Source organism: Oxyura jamaicensis, chromosome 8, assembly GCF_011077185.1.
Source record: "Oxyura jamaicensis isolate SHBP4307 breed ruddy duck chromosome 8, BPBGC_Ojam_1.0, whole genome shotgun sequence".
Classification (NCBI taxonomy): Eukaryota; Metazoa; Chordata; class Aves; order Anseriformes; family Anatidae; genus Oxyura; species Oxyura jamaicensis.
Genome location: NC_048900.1, coordinates 16,949,898 through 16,970,781, shown reverse-complemented (window position 1 = coordinate 16,970,781; position 20,884 = coordinate 16,949,898). Strand labels below are relative to the sequence as shown.

At 38.4% G+C, this 20,884-nt stretch overlaps 2 protein-coding genes across 3 annotated transcripts in view; both read right to left on the bottom strand.

Annotated features, from left to right (window-relative positions):
* ZNHIT6 (zinc finger HIT-type containing 6) overlaps positions 1-4,826 on the bottom strand; it is a 33,033-nt gene extending 28,207 nt beyond the window's left edge. The window contains exons 1-5 of the mRNA XM_035333478.1: positions 4,744-4,826; positions 3,534-3,599; positions 3,347-3,453; positions 3,174-3,259; positions 1,743-1,846 (exon numbers count right to left, since the gene is read on the bottom strand). Of these exons, the coding sequence (XP_035189369.1) occupies positions 1,743-1,846; positions 3,174-3,259; positions 3,347-3,453; positions 3,534-3,599; positions 4,744-4,811 (431 nt within the window). The 5' untranslated portion in view covers positions 4,812-4,826. The remainder of the gene's footprint in view (positions 1-1,742; positions 1,847-3,173; positions 3,260-3,346; positions 3,454-3,533; positions 3,600-4,743) is intronic.
* A 799-nt stretch (positions 4,827-5,625) lies between these two features.
* Positions 5,626-20,884, bottom strand: part of COL24A1 (collagen type XXIV alpha 1 chain) — a 130,480-nt gene continuing 115,221 nt past the window's right edge. Inside the window, exons 51-60 of one of the 2 annotated variants that reach the window (XM_035333324.1) lie at positions 20,626-20,688; positions 19,387-19,440; positions 18,057-18,092; positions 12,672-12,707; positions 12,553-12,579; positions 11,783-11,848; positions 10,866-11,034; positions 9,542-9,651; positions 8,184-8,399; positions 5,626-7,359 (exon numbers count right to left, since the gene is read on the bottom strand). In XM_035333324.1, the coding sequence (XP_035189215.1) occupies positions 7,213-7,359; positions 8,184-8,399; positions 9,542-9,651; positions 10,866-11,034; positions 11,783-11,848; positions 12,553-12,579; positions 12,672-12,707; positions 18,057-18,092; positions 19,387-19,440; positions 20,626-20,688 (924 nt within the window). In that variant the 3' untranslated portion in view covers positions 5,626-7,212. Of the gene's footprint in view, positions 7,360-8,183; positions 8,400-9,541; positions 9,652-10,865; positions 11,035-11,782; positions 11,849-12,552; positions 12,580-12,671; positions 12,708-18,056; positions 18,093-19,386; positions 19,441-20,625; positions 20,689-20,884 lie in introns of those variants that run through there. The other variant, XM_035333325.1, reaches the window with a different exon arrangement.

Below are 20,884 nucleotides of genomic sequence, written 5' to 3'. Positions count from 1 at the left end.
CCTGGGGTAAGGCATCATCCCAGACAGCCTGTGAGATACTTCCATGCCTGATTGCCAATGTCACTTCTGTTGCCCCATCCTGTTAGGTTTTAAATCTGCTCCTGCTAAACAGAAGCACGTGAGAATGGAACCTGCTTAAAGCTTCATTTGTTATCAACGGAAGGTACGTTTCAGTACGTACCCAAAAAGACTTTCTAGAGAAAAGGAACTGAAGAACATGTTGCACAAAGGCAAATTCCTGTCAGCACAGGATTGCACCGTGCCCAGGATCCTACAATAGGGTCAAAAACCCTGCATCTGTGCCTCTTCTGTCTGTAGACACCTAGCTGCTGATCCCACTACCTCTGGGCCTTCTGCCCTTGCTCTGGCTCTATAACGCTACTCCTTTACCCCATACTGCCAGGGATGCCTATTTTGTTTTATCCACAACATTGAGGAGATGCCCCAGCTTGGCCTGAGATACTTCAATAGCACGAGCCCCACACAAGGTATCTGTAAAAGGCTGAACATGTGGCCAAAGCAAAGGAAGGCAGTACAGAGGCGGGCAGCCTCTGCTCAAGTGGCTAGAGAGATCCCCAGTGATGGAGAAAACACCCCACATTTCCTTTCTTTCCATGGGTCTGTCATGGATTTGCTCTGGCAGAGCTTGCAAATTACGTAACTGTTAAAGGTTACACTTCTACAGCTTTTTTATGCCTTATGTTCCGCTAAAAATTAAGATATTTATGCTAAAAACAAAACAAAACAAAAAGCTCGTGTCTCAGAACAGCAGAGATGAGAGATGATAGCGGATGATCCCGGGAAGTGTGCTGAGCAGCCTTTCAGGTTGGTTATTAGAGAGAGACACCTGGTGGCTGCTCCCCAGCCACGGGCACCTCACCCCTTCCAGCCACTGCTCTTTAGATTGTGGTTTACAAATCACAAGACCAGAGGGAAAAATGCATATTGAAACCAGAACTTGCCACCAGAACTAAGGATATGAGGAACAGAAGAGGAGGAGCCAGCAAGGATAGCCAGCATATCTAATCACTGCAAGAAGCAGAGATCTTCAAGCTGAACTTGTCCTGTTTCCTGTTGTAACCCAGTACTCTGCAGTACTTTTTTCACAGTAAAAAAACAAAACCGAAAACAAACAAAAATGCTTTAAAACACAAAGTCTGGATTCCAGAGAAAACCCATGAGTAGATAAAAGAAAGCACATCTGAAGTCGCCTTAATCTTAGCCTTCTTCCTGAGTTCACGTCTGTCTGCGCTTGTCTAAGCTGTGTGCACACACTCCAGCATGCCAAACCTAAGATGGCGTGCAGCAGGTAACTGGACTGGAAGCACTCCTTTCAGCCTTAAAGACAGCTATTTTTAGAGAGGATTTTTCAGCAACCATTCTACATCAGTCTTCTATCATAAACCTTTAAAGGAATGTTTTCTTCTTCCAACAACAAAACCCCCCAAAACCTTCAGAATCCCATTTAACTGAAGAAAATCACAACAATGCTAATTTCTCCTCCTCCTACTTAATGTTGGTATTTTTCAAACTAAAGTATGAATTGCATAAGCTGTAAAACTGAGCTCAAAGAGACTAAAAATGAAAAACCTGCTGCAGCAGGTGATATTATATCTAAATAGCTTTTGTAAAAAAAAAGCATAACAGATTTTAAAAGGAAGCCTATCAGCACGAATTTAGATTCCCATCACTATGTGTTCAGTGAAAGCAAAACATTGCTGACTAACCAACTGAAGACTCACTTCTTATTGAAGATGGTTGAATTTTCTCTTCTTTTTGTAAATCCAATGGGCAGCGTCTTCAGGTTGATGTTATGCCTTCGAGCTCTGTTTCGCAAGTAATTTATCTAGCAAAACATAAAAATATATTTTTTTGAATCTGAATAATATACACAAAGCCAGAAAATTAAAGCAAAAAATGAAGAGTAAACGTTAAAGGAATTATGGCAACATTATAGCAAAAGCCACATTTAATGTCGAACTTTGGCTTTTGAAAAAAACAAAACACTGTGAGTGAACAAGTCAATAAAGCAAGCCTGGACACTACCTGGAACGCTTTCAGGTGAAGTTTTCCAGTTAAAAACAACGTGCCAATGACCTCTTTCCACTTAAAGATCTTCAACATACTGTGAAAGCCACAAACACCCACCATGGGTGTAAAACCACCCTCTGAGCTGGTTTTAGAGCTACAACCCTGGTAGCGGATGGGATGCACAAGCACTGCATCAGCCCCCCGACAAAATCCTATCGGCAGGTAGGATGAAGGATATCATCCTGCAAACACGCCTAATATTCCCCTCAAAAAACTGCTACCTATGGAGTACCTCACCATCTTCAATGCACATTTTCAAGACGTGGTTATAATACAGAGTATGACAGCAGCTTGAGACAGATGAAGGCTTCTAAATCTACTTGGCAGTAAAAAATCAACATGAATTCTCTCCAGCTGAGGAGTTGAGTGCTAAATTAAAAAGTATCATCACAGGATTGGAAAACAGGGCCCTTAAGCCTTTTTCTGGCACACAAATGAGACAATGTATTTTGGAGTGCATTTTGGTTTTTATACTTTTTGATTCTGGTCTTCCCTGTTCTGTCATAGGGCTTTCAGGAAATAACATCTAATTCCATGATCTCATTGATGCTCTACTGGAACTGGAGCAGTTTCAAGAAAAATCACCTTTCATCCTTAGCATGTTAGCTTTTACTTCACAGTTGCTTAGATTTATTCTTTGCAGAACTCTAGTTAGCTTGGTTTGGTAAATGGGGAAGCGTGTAGTAATTTTTAGGCCAAAAAATGCCAAAAAAATCCCATGTTGTTTACATGAGAATATTGTATGTAAAAATTCAGAAAAGTTGTGGAGGTACAAAGGAGAAATCAGGCTCTCTTAACACACATCTATCATCTTCAACCAACAAGAACAGTCACGCATCAAGTATTTTAAGAATGTATAGACAGTTAGCAATTTATTCTTCTAAGCAACTGGATGTAGCCATTGATACTACTATTACATAAACCTGGAGACCTGTATTGATTTCTGGCTCTAAATCCCAGGGTAATTCATACCTTCACAGTAGGGGTATCAGCTCTGAAATCTGTACTGGGACTGTCTCAGTGGGAATGTAAATGCGGTCAACCCTATCTCCAACAGACCAAGTTGATAGTTTAAAACTTACAAATTTATTTGTTGATGGCCTGTGCACAGAAAGATCTCGAGCCGCAGCATCAGCTGTCCTTCCTACATCTTCCAGGAAACGGTAATCTGAAAGCAAAAAACAGAACAGAAAAAAAAAGTAGCGCTAACCTACTAAAAATGGTGAATTTTAAAAAGCACAAGGAATATTCTTACCGCTCAGAAGGTTCAAGTCGGTAAATTCATTTACGGAGATAAACGATGTTTTATCCCTGATTCCATTACAGCTCAGTGCAAGCTTATGCTTCTTTACACACGATAGACTGAAATGACACAAGAAAGAACCATTAATACACCACGTTTGGCACAAGAAACATAACAGTTTCATTTAGATAATAGATACCTGCATGAATATTTCATGCATCGTGGACATCTGTACTTAGCTTCCTCTTCACTACACGTTTCACATCTGAAAGAAGCAGAAAATATCCCTTAGGAAAGCGGCATCTTTGTGCCCGGCTGGCACTGGCTTGGGAGGGCACCACCCAACAGGCAGGCACAGTGCCATCAGCCGTCACGTTTGGATAATGTTACCTGAACCTTGAAAGGAGGGAGGGAGAACACGGATAGCTTGGATTAGATAAGCTAGCGGACACAGTAACATGAGCTACGGTATCTCCGAACACTTACTGGGGTCCTACCTATGTTAAAATGCACCGCAGAGATGCTTTAAGGAACACCAAAGCTAATGCAGGGCTGGAAGCACAGCAAGGCTGCATCACTTTATGCTTTGCAGCCTGCTCTATCAGTGCCTTTCTGCATTTATATGACTCATAATGTGCATTATCACTTTTCACCTGTCTAAAACTAGGTGCATTAGTGTCTGGGGTTCACACCACGACCTGAACATCCCCTTTCCACAGCAGGGCAGGAAACCCACGCTGATACAGCCCGCAGAAGAGCCGGCTGGCAGCTGGGCAGGCCCGTGTTGAGGGCGCACACCACAGGCACAAGGGGCATGCCCTACAAACCCTGGTACCAAGCACAGCCTCGCTGTGTTCTCCTGCACACACACAGCCTCCTGCGTTTTAACCAGGCCGGTACAAGAATGACATCTCCCCTCTTTTGAAGAGGAGAGGGCGAGCACGAGGAGCGCTTGCACGAGCTGCCAGACTGAGCCTGAAACAGCCACTACCCTTGCCTCCCATCGTTTTTTCACATCTTAAATACTGCTCCGCAGCATCCAACGCGAGCGGGCAGAGACCACGCGGTGCCTCCCTCCCTCCCTCCCAGCCCCTGCCGCTGCCCAACCGCCCCGCACCCTGTCGGGCAGCCAGGCCGGCCGCATGCCGCCGCACCGCCGCTCCCTCCCCAGGCGCGGCGGCAGGAGCGAGGATGCCCCGGGGCAGGCGGTGCCGAAGGGCTCGGACCCCGCTGAGCAGGCCCGGCCCGGAGCAGCGGCCTCGCTTGCGAGGAGGCCCGGACCGGGCCGCAGCTTCCCCCCGGCGGTCCCGGAGCCCCCGGGAGGCGCCCCTCGGGCCGGGCCGCAGCCGCGAGGGGAGCCGAGGGTGCAGCCCGGGGGATGCGAGGCCACCCCGTCCCCGCGCCCCTACCTCTGCAAGGACATCTTCCGCCCCCCGGCCGCCCGCCCGGGGCTCCCGGGGCCGCCCTGCCCCGCCATGACTGCGCGGCGCCGCCTCTACACGCGGGGCCCGACGGGGCGAGCCCGGCCGCGGCCTTTCCCCGGTCGACGGCGCCGCCTGGCGGCCTGCGGCGGCCTCCGCAGCCCTCCCCGGTGGAAATGCTCCCTGCCTCAGCAGGACCCGCAGCGTTCTGACACACAGCCGCAGCCTAGCTCAGGGCTCGCTCTAAAATTCAGGGTAACAAAAGAGGTGATTGTCTCAAGCCATCAAAAACTAACAGCTGAGGGAAGGTACCTCCACAACACTGTGGGACAGAGGTGTGCCAGAGCTCCTCGGAATGCTTTGAAGAGCTCAGGTGGTTGTAGGCAAACAGCTTTCCAGAACTCCTGCTGCACTACGTATAAAGTGCACTGTCAAAAAGGATGCTTTCAGCCAACTGTTTCTGGCAGCCTCCACCTCAAGCACCACAGTACACTACTGGTGCACAAGGTCTTTGTGCTGTTGGCACGGGATCTGCATTTTTGCCTCAATCACAGAAATTAAGATATTTACACCTGAGCAGGCTAATAATGCTTTAAGGCATTTGTTTTTAAAATAGATGATTTCTGATAGAAACTAAGAAACAAATACATGCTATAAATAATTTCCAAAAGTAAGGCAAGAAGATTAAAAAATACACGAGGCAGAACATTTTCTAACATTCTTACAATATATATATATTTATCACATCAGCTCCAAAGACAAACTAAGAGCAAACATCAAGTGATGCTGGCAAGAAGTACAAACTAAGAGCAAACATCAAGTGATGCTGGCAAGAAGTAGCAATCTTGAAAATGCAAAAGCGACAGGAAGGAATTTTCTATAACCTTTATTGTCAGTCAATGATCTTACATAGTCTTTGATCAGATTTTCTCACTGGGAACAAAACGCTTTAATCAAAAACATAGGATATACACGTACTTTACCTTGTAAAAAGTAAATACTTGTGCAATATTCCATGGCATTTCCCCTTGGAAAACAAAGCACTAGCACCTAAAAAGTACCCTTCGAGAGGATTTCCATCATTGCTGAGAATGAACTATACAGTATCAAAACAAGAGTAAAAGATAAACATACAATTCGGAAGCTTATTTTATTATAGCTTAAGTATGCTTTCCTGTGGATCAAGACAATTAAACCAGTTGTTTGAATACTTCCCTGCTTTGCAGTATGGTTTGGTATCATTTTCCACTTATCTGCCATCTTCCTCAGTAGACTTTGGATTGATAATAGATATGTCATTATAAAATAGTTATAAAAGAGTGCTTTTCCTAATGGTAAAATTGTTTTTTTTTTTGTTTGTTTGTTTTTAATAAAGATGGTTGAACATTTTAGGCTTAATTTAAGGAAACAAGTGATCTAATAATATTGCAAAAAATGAATTTTCTAAATTGATGAAATGTTGATTATAATTTAACAGCAGTCTTTCAGAAGAGATGCTGTAGTAATTTGTTTAACAAGTTACAAAATATATACACAATATATCATCATCTTAATATGCCTTTGGCATTCAGAATCTAAAACTCAAAACTACTGCAGGTAGCTCTTCTAACAACAACTTTTACAATGGTTGTAACGCTCTGTTCTGACTATATGCATCATATACAACGCGCTGTCTTATATACCATTTCTGCAACAGTACATAAAAATATTTAAACAAGAAATCCACATAAATAATGTTTTAATTGTACTGAAGTATGTGACCAACGATTTAAAATAAGTACCTTGACAACAGAAACATATCCTGATGTAACCAGCACATACAGTCTGAAAGATAAAAAGGGTCTCAAATAATCTCTGTTAAGGCCACCAGCACCTTGTGTTGTGAAGAGCACCCAGGCAACACGGACAGGAAACACATAAGAGGTAGTGTGCCATCTGTTAAGATGAATGTGTCCACAAAGGACTATAATAAAACTTAACGTTTAAGAAAAGACGATGTATTGTACTGTGGCATAATTCACTTTTCATATATAAGCTATTGCACATTTAGGAGCATTAGCCAGTATTGCTCCTTAGTATTGTATGTCTCCAGCTTTCCTTGGGGTGTTTTTTTGCAGTGCTGTTAAACAGATGATTGCCAAGAACACTAGAGGTCCTGAAAAATTCCATGCTCAGATATTCAATTTCAGGAAATTATGCAAGAAAGCACCAACCAGTATTAAAAAGAGATTTAAATACTTTAGGAAAATCCTTGTAGTCTTCTCTTTCTTTATTTTCTTTATTTTGAAATGCCATTTCTCCTTAGGAGGAAGTCTTTTCTTCCTGAAGTTCTTCAACCAGCACCGTTCAAAATGAATCTTCAGTTTCATAGCAATTTTGCCTATAATAGGTCATTACTCTTGCACTCAATCTTTGCAGCAATTCCATGCTGATACAAAAAGAACCAGGACAGAACCTTTAAAAGAAGCACACTGACCCACTTTCTATGAAGTACTGCTGCCCTGGTTTAAGATGAGGAAGTGTGTTAACCTGAACAACTGGAAGCTGATTAGTGTCCTGAGTGTGAAAAAAGAACTGTGTCTTACGCCAGCTGCCATCTTGAATCTGCAACACACAGAAGCAGAATATTAAATTCATATCAAAGATGAGGTTCAAAACACAAATGTAAGCTGTGCTTAAGGAGTGAGAGGAGAAATGTACAGAAACATTTCTTCTCCCAGCAGTTCATAAAGAAGCTGTGTAACATAACAAAAGCCATTTCTCCCACAGAACATCACAGGCACTCACGGCAAAACTGTGACTTCTCAGCCCACTCCAGAATACAGCTGGGGCTGATGCAAATGCAGGGCAACAGGGCTCAGGGGAGAGAGCCTGCCACTTTGCAAGCAGCCCTGGGCTCATGCAGCTTCTTAGATCTCTTGCTAAATTCACCTTATAAAAAATAATTGTCTCATAGTCAATTAATGTAATGATAATTAGTTATCCAAAAATAATTACCAGCTTCTTCAAAACTGAGATTTTGTGTTACATAACCTCAAGCGAACTATCACTTATATGAAGTCATAATTTTCATTTTGAGAGTAACCATTCCTAAAATTCCCTCGAGGACCTTCTTATTTCTGTTCCCATCTCTCTTCAGAGTCTTAGTAGAGTCTTAAAATATTTGTTACTTAATGTGAACAACACGTACAAGCTCTGTGTTAGTGGAATCGCTTTTGTACTTGAGTAGATGTACTGAATAGCAAAAGGTTGGTGTATGCATAAATATGCAGAACAATGTAAGAAATAAGTTTCAAGGCATATAAATCTAAGTGATTGTCACAACAGCAGGAAAAAATTGTTCTCAAAGATTATTTGCTGAAAGTTAATGTTGCCTATACAGTGACTCCATTATGGTTTTCATGATGCTAATGCTAAGAAGTATTTACCATGCATTCATCCACCAGCACCTTCGGTTCGAGCAGCGTATTTGCTTTAAATACTTGACCATTCCAGCCTTTGAAGCTAACAGACGTTTTCTGGCCACCTGCCTCATTTAATTCCCACATCGGTGTGTTGAGACAGTGAACTGTGATGCTGTGGGTTGCTTCTGAGCTCAGTAAATGAAGAAAGTTCATCTGCACTTTTCCAATGCCAAATTCCAGCTAAGTTCCAAAAGAAACACACTGTTAGACTGACAGCTGGGCCAAGCCAAACGGCCACCGCAACGCGAAGTGACATGCATATCCTTGTGCAGTATTTACACATAGGAGCATGTACACACGTTTATACATGGGGCTCAGTGACGAAGAGCATCATTTGTATTTTTCAGGAGAACTACTAGGTCCTGTTAGAGTGCTTAATTCAAAAAGAAACTTTCCCTGGACATTTTCAAAGCTTAAAAAGAAACATTTGCTAATGCTTACAATACTGTTGAAACATAGCTAGGCAGAAAACACTATTTTTAAATAAGGAAACTGAGACAAAGAATTTTGTGATTCAAAAAAAAAAAAAAAAGATAATAGCAGCAGCAGTGCTTGAACTGCATTTGCACCTTTCTGCTCATTAGTCTTCTTAGACCACAGGTTCTGGCTGTCAATACCTACATCCTGTTAATAGCCTGAAAATTATAAGCATACTTTGATTTTAGACAAAAAATACAGTTATGCATTCCTCAACAAGAATTTCTTCAAGACTAGGTCATATTCAGGAATCTTCCAAACGTAGGAATGCATATGGAGCTTTATGTTATTTCTGATGCTCTTCGATGGCTGAAGTAGATATGCAAAACTCCATAAATGTAAAATCTCTACTCCCAGTGGTTTAAGGACCACACGTAATGGGCAGCATGGGCTAATGACATAAAGGAAACCAGTCGTTACCTAACAAGGCATTTAACAGTAGGTAGGTGTTGAAAAGCATTGATAATTTTTTTCCTTCCCATTGCAATGACGTCAGTGTTACACACTTACCTGCCCTGAGTGACAAGTTACTAATGTAGCTTAGAAGCATTCCAGGCTTATTTTTATGCCATTTTTAGAAAGGTATAAAGCAAATTGAAAGAATTCCTTTAGCATGGAAGATGAGTAAATGAAGAAAGTAACAGTTACAGTAGCATACATTGTCTCCAGATATTCTGCAACTTCCTTACCAGAACATATAACACGTCCTTCACAAAGATGCACATAACACCCGTTCAGCCCCCACACTCCCATGAAATTTAACATCTTCTCATGAATTGAGTCAACAAGCAATCATTTGCTTGAAGTTTCAGCACAAACAGAACCTCCCAGGAAGCAATGCATACCTTTGTCACAGATGGTGGTGTTAAACACGTCTGACCACCTGCAGTGAAGTTGCAGAAAACTTCAATGGCATCAGAAGGACAGCCAATATTTGGGTCAATCCAGTATTTTCCTATTAGTACATAATCCCAGATAGAAAATGAACCCAAATTATAATTGTTACTAAACAATTTGCTAAAATAATTGTAATTCTTAGCAAGCATTAGATTTATTATTACCATAGCTTCAGTGGGAAATAGATAGAAAGGGAACATGAAAGTCTTTCCACTACCATAATTCTATTAATAATGAATGCTGAGCAAAATTATCATAGCCATTCAGTTCTGACTGCATATGCAATAACTTCTGAATATGGTTACGTTTTCAAAAATGTCCTGTCTTTCTACAGCTAAGTACTGAGAATAAATGGCATTTGCAGTCTGCTCTTTATGTATGAAAACTTAACTTTTTCCTTGGCCTTGGCTTTACACCCAGAATATATTCAGAAATCTAAATTCTTTTCCTCTCACAGCAACTCATAGAGCTTGTCTTTTTCCACTCTTTCTCCCATCAGACACTTTGTATGACGTGCTAGGTGAGCCTGGGCCATCCAGTTTACATGTGTGCGTAATCCTCTGAAGTGAAGGACTGTCAGTGACCTCTGTGGCCCTAAAGGAAATCTTTTTAGAAGTTCACAGTTCTAATAAGTGTTAGCCTCATCTTGGAGAGCTGATCTGTCCTTACCTATGCTAAGGAACAGGGATTTCCCTGTGATCTTTAATTTCATTTCCCGTTTCCTCTTTAGTTAATGCTAACACTTGATAATAGGGATGTTTACAGGTATTTATTTTATTAATCATCAGAATGAGAGTTATGTCACAGAATTGACATTACACATTAAATATTTTTTTTGAATTATTGATTCAACATCTTCTAAGATATCAATAGCTATCAGTGTATCTGACAGTGGTAGTCTATTGTATACAATTTTCTTATTAGTAATCTAGAATGTGATCCACACAAAACTCATTCCAAATTGGCTCTAAATATTCAGAAAGTGTTTGATCACAAAATGAGATTCATTTTCAAAATTTCTGGACACTTTTGTTTGCTTTTATATATAATCTCTATCTAATATCTATATAATACGAGGTAGCTACATACTTCAATCTTTAAAATCCAGAAATTGCATCATAAATAAAGATAAAACAAAGATAGTTGTGACAAACTGCAACAGAATCTAATAAAAAGCCTACACATCCAAATCTGGATATAGACCGTATCATTTGGCAGCAATGTATTTCAAAGCCTAGTTACGTTCAAGCTTTGATGAAAGTGGACACTTACCATCTGACACTTTACGTTCACAGCTAAGCAAATCCCTGCAGATGCGTGCTGGGTTATCTCGTGTGCCAAGGGGGTTCTTGATGCTGTGCAGTAAATTGCTAAGGTAGTGCAGCGTTTTGTATATCTCTGTACTGTGATCTAGTAAAGTTACTTCAGTATTCTGGTATCTCTGCCAGGGGCCATTAGCAAATGTGTTACCACAGAGAAGTATCACAACAGCAGTATATGCAGTAAACATCAAGTGGCCATTGAAGAGCCAGACAGAAGCAAAATATTTATAATATATGCCATCAGCCATACAAAACAGGGTAAGAATAACATATTCCAATAAACACATTAGTGCATTTTATTAAAATTATCAGAGCAGTGAAGTTACAGGCAGTTGAAGATCATGCAAATACAACAATATAACACATTGACAGAAATATGGATATGGGAGAAAAAAAATAAAAGTATACGCATCGGTTTTAGATTTTGAGTAGTGAAATCTACTCTTAAGACTTATCCTAGAAATTAAATGCAAATATATTTGACTTCACACATGAAAGGAGGTGTTGTTTTTTTTTTCCACTGAGACCACATACTTGCATAAAATTAAGTATGTGTGCCAGTATTTTTTGGATCAGGGCCTAAATGTCACTATAATCTGTAGCTGAACAGTTACAGTCCACTATGTGTGATATTTGATAAATTTTCATCACTGCTAATTGTGATAAAAAGATAGAAATTGTTTTTCCTTAATTCTTTTTAAACTGTATCCTGTGTATCTCAACATGTTTAATTATATTCTACAGTAATTGCTTGTAATCATTGATTTGTTTTAAATTGTTTTTCTAAAGAAGCCTTGATATTTCCTTAAATAGTCTCTTTATAATTGCATATATAAATGATAATGTAAATACAGTGAGATTCATTACCTCCATCTGCAGTGCAGCATTTGACTCAATCAAAGCTTGAACAGCAGCATTAATATCCACAAGTTTCTGAAAAATAAAAACAGATATTTCAGAACATAAAAATGAATAGAAATATTCTAAACTACAGGTAAGTAAATTTTTCAGTATTCTTGTAGAAGCATACAGATGGTCATAATTTTGTCATTTTCAGAAAATAATTCATTGTAAAAACTTACTTTTCAAATAGTATCTTCATTCCCTACAGTTTGTGTGATGTACGTAGCAGATACCAGGTTTATTTATTTTTAAAGAATTAAGAAACCCATACAAACAAATAGGTCTTCCAGTTGTTTCTAAAACACTTCAAATACTGAGTTTGTCTTAAGTGGCACAATCCCTTAACAGATTAACTGTATTTGTGTACGTAGATATATATATATAGGAAGAAAAGCAGGGCCAGAAATAACACAAACTTTCCTGTTGCTGTCTTTCTGTGTGTTCAAATACAGAACAGCAGAAAAACCTTTTAGAGTATGACGGAGTTAACCCATATTAAAAGTATGAGCATGCCCATGAACATTGCCTGTTAAGGACTCAACAATGTGGTAGAACAGAGCCAACAGTGTAACGTGGTAGGTCCAAAACCTGTATTACTGTACCAATGGAAATTGTAGAAAAATGTATTTGCATTTCACTTACAGTGACAGAATAAGCAACACATTTGAAGACGATCCTGTATTTTCACCTTCATCAGAGGCTTATATTGTAGTTAGGGAACTTACAGTACTTACTCTTGGTCCTGGTGGTCCAGGTGGTCCCTAGAAAATGGGAGAAATCACAGATTAGGTGCTTCACATGTTTATTTGATGCAATCACAATACAAAAATACAGGCATTTTTAATACACTTACAGGTGGCCCTGGCTGGCCCTGAGGTCCCTGAGGTCCCTGGAAGAAATGTAAATAAAATACAGTGGTTATAGATGAACATTTCAGCTTTTATATAAATATATATTTTTAATCACAAAATGCCATAGTACATAAAGTGAAGTGAAAATTATTGTGATAAAGGTCTCAGTAAAACTGTAGATTATTAGTTATTATTCTTAAAGTAGTACACTCTGTTAATGTGAGATTATTCCTGTGAGAATTTTTGGGTTGGCTGTTTACCAAAACTTATTTCTTCAATTACCTGTGGTATAGAAGTTGTACAAACTATTAATATACGATGTGGCAGCATTATGCGCGTATTGCCGATACAAGTACTACAGTGGATGAACGATCATAAATGCATTGTAAAAAAATTACAGATGGTTGTAAAAAACTGACTGATCTGTTTGACTCCACAGATATCTATCTACTAGGCATTTATTAGTTCCATTTATTAGCAGTGCCACTTTTCAGCCAGAACATGTTAGGTTCATTTTTAACGATGTTATTGCAGGCTTCCTTCATATTAATGAAGTTACACCCATGCTCCTGACCTTAAGAGACATTATTTTAATATGCAGGATTTTACAGTGGGGAGGAGAAGAGAAAGGAACAGCTGCTTTTCCCTAGCTTATAGTGCCTACAGTGCACATAGCCTTATACCTGAGTTTTAGTCTTCCCTCAGGTTTGGATGAAATGTAAATAAACTCCCTGCCTGATTTAGCCTTTCTCTGGGCAACTATTCACGCTGAGATAGAATGATTATGAACATCTGTAAATATTCAGTAGTACTTTTGTCTCTGATAGATTCTCTTCCTCAGTCTCTATATGCTTAAATCCTCTAGGAGCTGCTGTAACATAAACAATAGCAAGAACAATGACAAGGGAAAGAGTAAGTGGCAGTGGCTTAATACAAAAAAAAAAAAAAAAGGAATGAAAGGCACAGACCATATCTGCATTATGTATTAGTAAAACCATTTAACATAACTGAGTTTATTTAAGCAAAACACTCTTTAGCTAGTACTTATTGTACCAATTATTCAAGCACAATGAGCTGTTCCAGCAAAAACACTCTTATACCAATACGGTTATGCTAGTGCTAAGTCTCTGCAAAAAAGAGAAATAATCTTATTTGATATGGTAATTAATGCTGGTGAATATTGTGAAGCTAATCTAGTCAAAGAGGTATCAAGTTGTAAATCACTTAATATAGGAATAAGAAGTATTCCTGCAGTGAGATTTCACAGCAAGATCAATGTGAGTGTCACTGCAGGCTACAACTGCTGAACTCAGGCTGTGCTTCAACCTGCCACCAGCTGAGGCAGCTGGCTCAGCTGGAAATGACTAGGTGGATAAAACCAGAAAACCAGATCCAATCTTACATTGATTTATGTATATTTAAATAAAGAAGACTTCAAAGTGTATAGGACCAATTTATTTAAGTCACTGAGGCTCCAAATCTATCAATATTAAGACAATACCAGCTGCATTTTTTACTATCCCTATACATACTCATAAAGTGGAGCATATGGTAGCCACCTGGGAATAAATCTGACAGAGGATTATGATGACCTCCACAACTGCACAAGGTTAAGCGTGCCTGCACATCACCTGCCCTGGCCATACCAGAGGGACTCAAGTGCTAGAGAGTGAAGGCTGTGAAAAGTGGGGGCCGTCATGTAATTCCTAGCACCAGACCTGTGCCAACAAGGCTATGATAAGGGACCACAAATGACTTCGAGGCAGAGACACATGTTTTGTGCAAGTCCTATGAGAGAACTGAAACTGAAGCTATTTCTGGAAGTTTAGAGATACGGCTTTCTGACAGCTAAGATGACACTGATGGCATAAGAACAAGCAGCCTAAAAGTCAACTTTAAAAATAAATATGGTCAGGATGTATCAGTTGCATTTCATACAACTGTAACTGTATAAGGGACTCTAAGTCATTTTGTTGGTAAATTTGTACTGATATTTAATTAAGGCATCAATGATTAGTATTGGAAAATGGAAATCAGAGGATAAGTCATTTTAGAATATGCAGTAATACAGAAAACCTGGTAGATTCTGTAGCAAGTACCTAGATTTCCCTTTTTTATTCTGATTTTGATTACTGTCCAGCTTGAAGTTTTCTTTAAAATCCTATTACTACTAAATAGGTATAAATATTATTACTGTTATTCATTATCACAAAACTGATGAGAGATGAGTTTGCAGGGATGACATCCACTTCACTGTTTTGTTGTAGACCCTTGGGTGATACAAATTAACTGGGTTTCAGAGCTACGCTGTTGAATACCAGTTGAGAAAGCTGACCTCCACGTTTAATGAAGCAGATCAGCAGACTCATGGGCTGTGAGAAGGCTGCAGCATACCTTCAGTCCCACGTGGATGCATTACTGAACTCTACGACCATACTTGGGGAAGTAGGTTTAATATAAAATGAAAGAGAAAGTGTGAAAAAGAAACTTGACAGAAGAATCTGACAGTGTGAGGACATTTTTGTTTATCTTCATTCAGGACTTGATTATGCAAACACTGAGTCAAGCAAAGCACAAAGTCTTCAGTAGTTTGTCCCTAAGTAACCACTGCTCTGATGAATAGATGCCTTTGTTCTCTGGGTGTTGAGATTTAGAAATTCCAGTGGATTTTTCAGATGACTGAATACTTCATCTAATATTCTATATTCTTGGCATATGCCACAATTTTAAGACTTCCACCATCTTGGGACTAGAACAGCTGAAAATTATAGTGGTTTTTGAGACAGAACTGAATACTTCAAAAAATCAAAAAGTGCACTGTTCCAATGATTTTAAGGTACTTTGCAAAGGATGAATGTGATTTGTCTTGATTTACTGTCACCTTGCCAATAAAATGTGGAAAAAAAGGTAAATAGTGAATGCTATTTGTTAACTGTAGTAAACTGCATTGGGGGGGGTATTAGATTTCTTAAATGCATTAAAACTTCAAAGGTCTATATCAATTACTTTTACAAGCCTTTAAAATGTAGCAAAACTGCGCGAGTGTGTTGAAAATCCTGTAGAGATGTTATAAATGTTCTCTCTGTTATAGAGCAACAGAATAAGGTTAAGTTACACTTTTCATGGATTAACCTAATTGCAGAATGTTTCATTGGAATGCGCAGGATTACCTTTACAAATCCACTTAATTTACCCTTTGATCATACTAGAATTTAAGTGAGAATGTTCCAGTATAACTCCAGTATACTGAGTATAATTCTAGTTCATAGTAACAAAAGCAGACAATAGAAATGTTAGTTTTACTGTGCTCTTTAATTCTTTAATCACCCAATTTGATTGCTAGTACAGAAGTCCAAAGGCCAAACTATAATCTTCGAATACCGTAAGGCCCTGATTTTATATGCAGGGATACACATGCTTAACTTTGAAAACATGAGCAATCCCAGGGACTTCCATATTTTCCGTAACTTTTGAAATTTTCCAAGAAACGAAGTCAAATAATGATTTAAATCAATCAAAATTATTTTAAAAAGGAAAAAAATGTAATCCCAAGTAATTAAGCTTTCCCTGATCACTTCTGTCATTTTGATGTTATTTCACTGTGTCTCAGAATGGGTAAATCATAGTAGCATCCTGCAATACAGTACTCTGATATACCATCCGGTGTAGCAGCGGCTCTTAATTACTGTAAACCTAAGATAAAAGATCATAATATAAATTTACAGATTGTGCTTTATCATACTGTGCATATATATAGATATTATTATTATTATTTTACTTTGAGGATAGTCAAGCACTGGAACACTTGCCAAGAAAGGTTATCTAATCTCTGTTCCTGGAATTTTTCAAGATGTTAAACAATGTGGTTTTATCTCAAAGCTGATTATACTTTAAACAGGAGGTTGGACATGAAATACATCAAGATCCATAACAACCTGGATTATCCTATGATTCTGTATTATCATCCGTTATGTACTATTAATGACATGCGATGAAATAAAAAATCCTAGGTAAATGAAAACACTTTCAGAAATGTCAGAATTCTGAAACAATATTCTAAAAAGCATTCCATGATTTTCTAAATGTTTCAAAGTGATATGAATGTTTGGAATTGGATTTTTTTTCCAAAAAACTCTTGATCTGACTATCAATTTTTCTCCAGAAATAGCCTACAGAAGCTGAACTTTGGTTCTCCATTGACCTAAGCAAGGAGGCATGATTTTACATTCCATGTTTTTCAGGGGATAAGAGAACATTTCTTTCTAGTAATGAACACTATATCCCTGACAGACTAAAAACTGTAAGTAAAACTTGGACTCTTACAGAAAAGTAAAAATCTTTGCAAGTCTAGGAAGAATAACAATATAATTTTTAAGATCCAAATCTAATCTCAGAATACACAGTTGGATGAAAATCATTTTCTCATCTTTGTTTGTGAAAATATTTGGAAATACATCCTTTTCTTGTCTAGAAGATTGTAAACTAATTGTAAACTATTGTAAACTATTTGTAAACTAATGCTACTGCGTATAATTTAAAATTAAACCTTCTTCTGAAAGCAGTCTTAGGAGATGAATTAATGATTTAGGAAATCATCACTTTTTTTTGTCAGCATTTAGTTCTATGCTGTCATAGAAATTCTTATGAACAAAAGATGAGAAAAACACAGTTGAAATGTTTAATGGTAGTACAAATTATGAGCCTAGTTTTCCTCTTACTCTGAGATAGGAATTGCCTCAAGACCCTTAAAATCAATGAGGAAAGATCCTTGAGACAGGTACAGCAAGCTTCATTCTAATCCTTAATTCTTTAATTTTGAATTTTTATAATTTATTTTTCAAAGGTTTTATAAGGCAATTAGGTTGGGATTGTACACAGGTGGATGCTTAAACCAAAATACAGTAAGATGAGGAACCAAATGATTGAAAGTGATGTGGGACAAAAGGCAGTGTAAGAGCAACAGGAACAAGATTGCATTGGCCAGATACTGGAAAAGGAAGCAATTATAAATCTGTCATATAAAGCAATGTCACAGATATCAGCTAACATTGTATTCACATTTGCTATAAATACAATCAATTGGCACAGTCCTCAGTAATTGGAGGCCTTACTAGTTCTATCAATTTTTAAGTAAAATCAAACATGTAGTAATATACAAAACCGAAAGTACTACTCTTACTGAAAAATGAGAGTGCAGCTTCATTACCTATCAGTACTGCCTACTGCTACTATAGTCAGCATATGTTGCATAGACACCCACCTTCAACTCCAGTTTTTTCCTGAACTTCTCCTCTACAGGACATGATATGCAGAAACACATTCAGTGTAACACAGGAATACTTTTACACAGCCAAGAGGACAAAAGCACAAAAGGTGTTCCAACTTACCATTTCACCCCTTGTGCCCTTTTCACCTCTTGGTCCCTGTAAAAAAGAGAAGTTATTAAGCCAGCATGCTTTCTAGGCTTCTAGGATTGAAATAAGCAAATTAATGTGTATGAGAGGTATACTGCTCCCATGAAAAGTCCAATCTCATCTGTGGAAACATTTACAGCTCTGGGGGTATAATTTTTCTACATTATTAGAAAAATAATAACGAAAGAAATAATGAAAACATCTTGTAATTCCTATATTTGGAAAGCTGATTGTTTTCTTCAGGTTGTAAATGTTTTTTCCTCAGTAATTTTAACTATCAGCATTCTCCCTGTAAATCAGCTGTACTCTCTTCAATTTGATCCACTGTAATAGCAGGTGTTTCACTACTGAAGAGTTGAGAGCCAGACATTGCACTCTGTCACTGAAGAAAGCCATCAGTTATATATCTGCTTTATTAGCCTATTAGTTCTCCTCTCACAGTATACACTGGTTTTCTGTCTCCATGGCATTTTTTTGCTAGTTCTGCACGTACACTGTGTTTCTGAAGCTGGTAACAATCTTACAATTCTTTAGAAAAATGTTGTATCTCGATGGCAGCATTTCACATCACATATAAATAATCTTCAACTTCTAATGCTTTCTGAATGATAATGGCAAACTATTACATTCAATATGAAGTCTATTAAAAGCCTTCATACTGATATACATAACTGTAAAGTTTTCCTCCTGAGTGGCAATGAAAAGAATGCAGCAAGACTTAAAATGCTGTCTTTTCCCCAAAAGGTGGAAAGAATAGTCTAGTTATAGTTCCTTCTCCTTTCTTTTTAACTTTTAAATATTCATATTTATTATTTTTATTATGGATTCTTGTTATTTTGAAGGTTATTATTTCAAAATTTTCAAGATTCTCATTCCAAATTTTGTTGATCAGGCAGAGGAACTTGGGTGGTATAAAAAAAAGCATCTATATGTATCTTACATGGGTGGGACAGGCACTCTGGACAGAGCAGATAGAGCCAGCAGGTGCTCCTGCAGACTTAAGGCTGAACATGAATATTGAGGTGACAGTTAAAGTGCTGGTTTACAACTTGATTTGTCTACTGCTCCTGTAGAGATGTCCTCTGTATACTGTACTCCAGTAGAATGCCATTATAATGATTTTTTTCATCATCTTGTTTGTATCAGATGCTGAAATCACATATATTAGCTTGGCAGCATGGTAATATTACAAAGACAGCCCTACCAGTTGACAAATGGCAAAATACATCTAGTTGTAAAACAGATTACTAAAAACAAATGTAGGTGAAATAACCAAGCCATCCAAAAGAGAAGGGAAACTTACAGGCCTGCCAGTTGGGCCAGTAATGCCTTCTTGACCAACAGGACCAACATATCCCTGTAAAAAAGCAAAGCGATTTATTAGTCCACCATGTTTTCAAAATGAAGAAAATCCTTATGACATGTCCTGGTTTCAACTTGCTCAGCACTCAGCACTGGCAGATATCCCAAATATCATGGAAATATTCTCTTTCTGAATACTGAACATACATTGCTACATAATCAACAAGGTAGTTATTTTAATTATTACTAATAGTTATGTTTGGAAAGCCCACACACATTCTTTTATGTGAGAGTGGAAACTTAAGTATTCTGACTACTAAAACCAAATATTCACTGAGCTACAGTTGGTATTATCTTGAACTATATTACTGCCCACAAGTGCTCTTGTAAGGCTGCCAGTAAATACTGCTAAAATGTTACTTTACTGTTCTGTTTCAATCAGAGCAAACGGTTCATTTCCAGTGTTTATCTTGCATAGGAATGTTTAGAAAAATAAAACAGCTATTAGAACAGGCCACTAAAGCTTTTGCTCTGCATCTGGTTAACTGAACTGAGTAAATTCTGCAACAATTAAATTCAATGGCAGCAGTGAGAGAAGAGCATTTTGCAGTAAGATTTCCCATACTGCAAACTTTCCCCCTTTCCTGCTTTAACTTGATGCTGTAAGCTGGATGCACACTCCCAAATATTACAAAATTCTTCCACATTTTTGGAGAGTAAGAAAGGAGAATGTCATGAAGAAGATGTCATGAAGAATGAGCTAATGCAGACTAGTAACCCCATAGATAAAAAGGAAATATATATATATTTAAAAGGCTACCTCACAAAGCTTTTGAGCACTACCCTCTCTTACTGTAGGTAAAGTTTGACCCTTTTTTTGTTTCACTGCTGGACAGAGTTATACAGTCAGCATTATTGCCAGTACAAAGAAAGAGAGCATTAAACCCCCTCAGACAATGAAATGACAGCGATCAAGAGACTTGTAGATAAAATCATTGCTAAGAGAGTATAATTGTCAGCTGATGTGTTTTTTTTTTTTTTCCTTTAAGACTGAGAGCCCAGTTCTGCTCGTGTATTGTAACCAGACCAGTGCAGAAGAATAGGCAAAGGGCTCCCAGTGCAGGCACAAAGGCTAGAGGGCGCCAGCCTTTCCAGTAGGAAAAAGAGGATTCCCTAAATTAAAAATGTGTGCCACCTGCAAGCTATCCCGACAAGCGCTTTCACGGAGTGTAACACTTACAATTTGCCCTGTTGGACCTTTTGGGCCCAGAATTCCAACTAAGCCAACGTCCCCTGCTGGACCCTGAAAATACAAAGTTTAGTCAAATGTGAACATTAATTATCAACATGTATTAATCTCTTTTAAACAAGGGAAGTAAGATAATTTCTAAGAGCAGTAACAGTGAAAATAACAAGCTCACTGACCCAGACCATTCATCCTTGAAAGTGGAGTACATAGCTCTGCCTAAAATGTCCCAACAAGTGCAGATACATTCTGA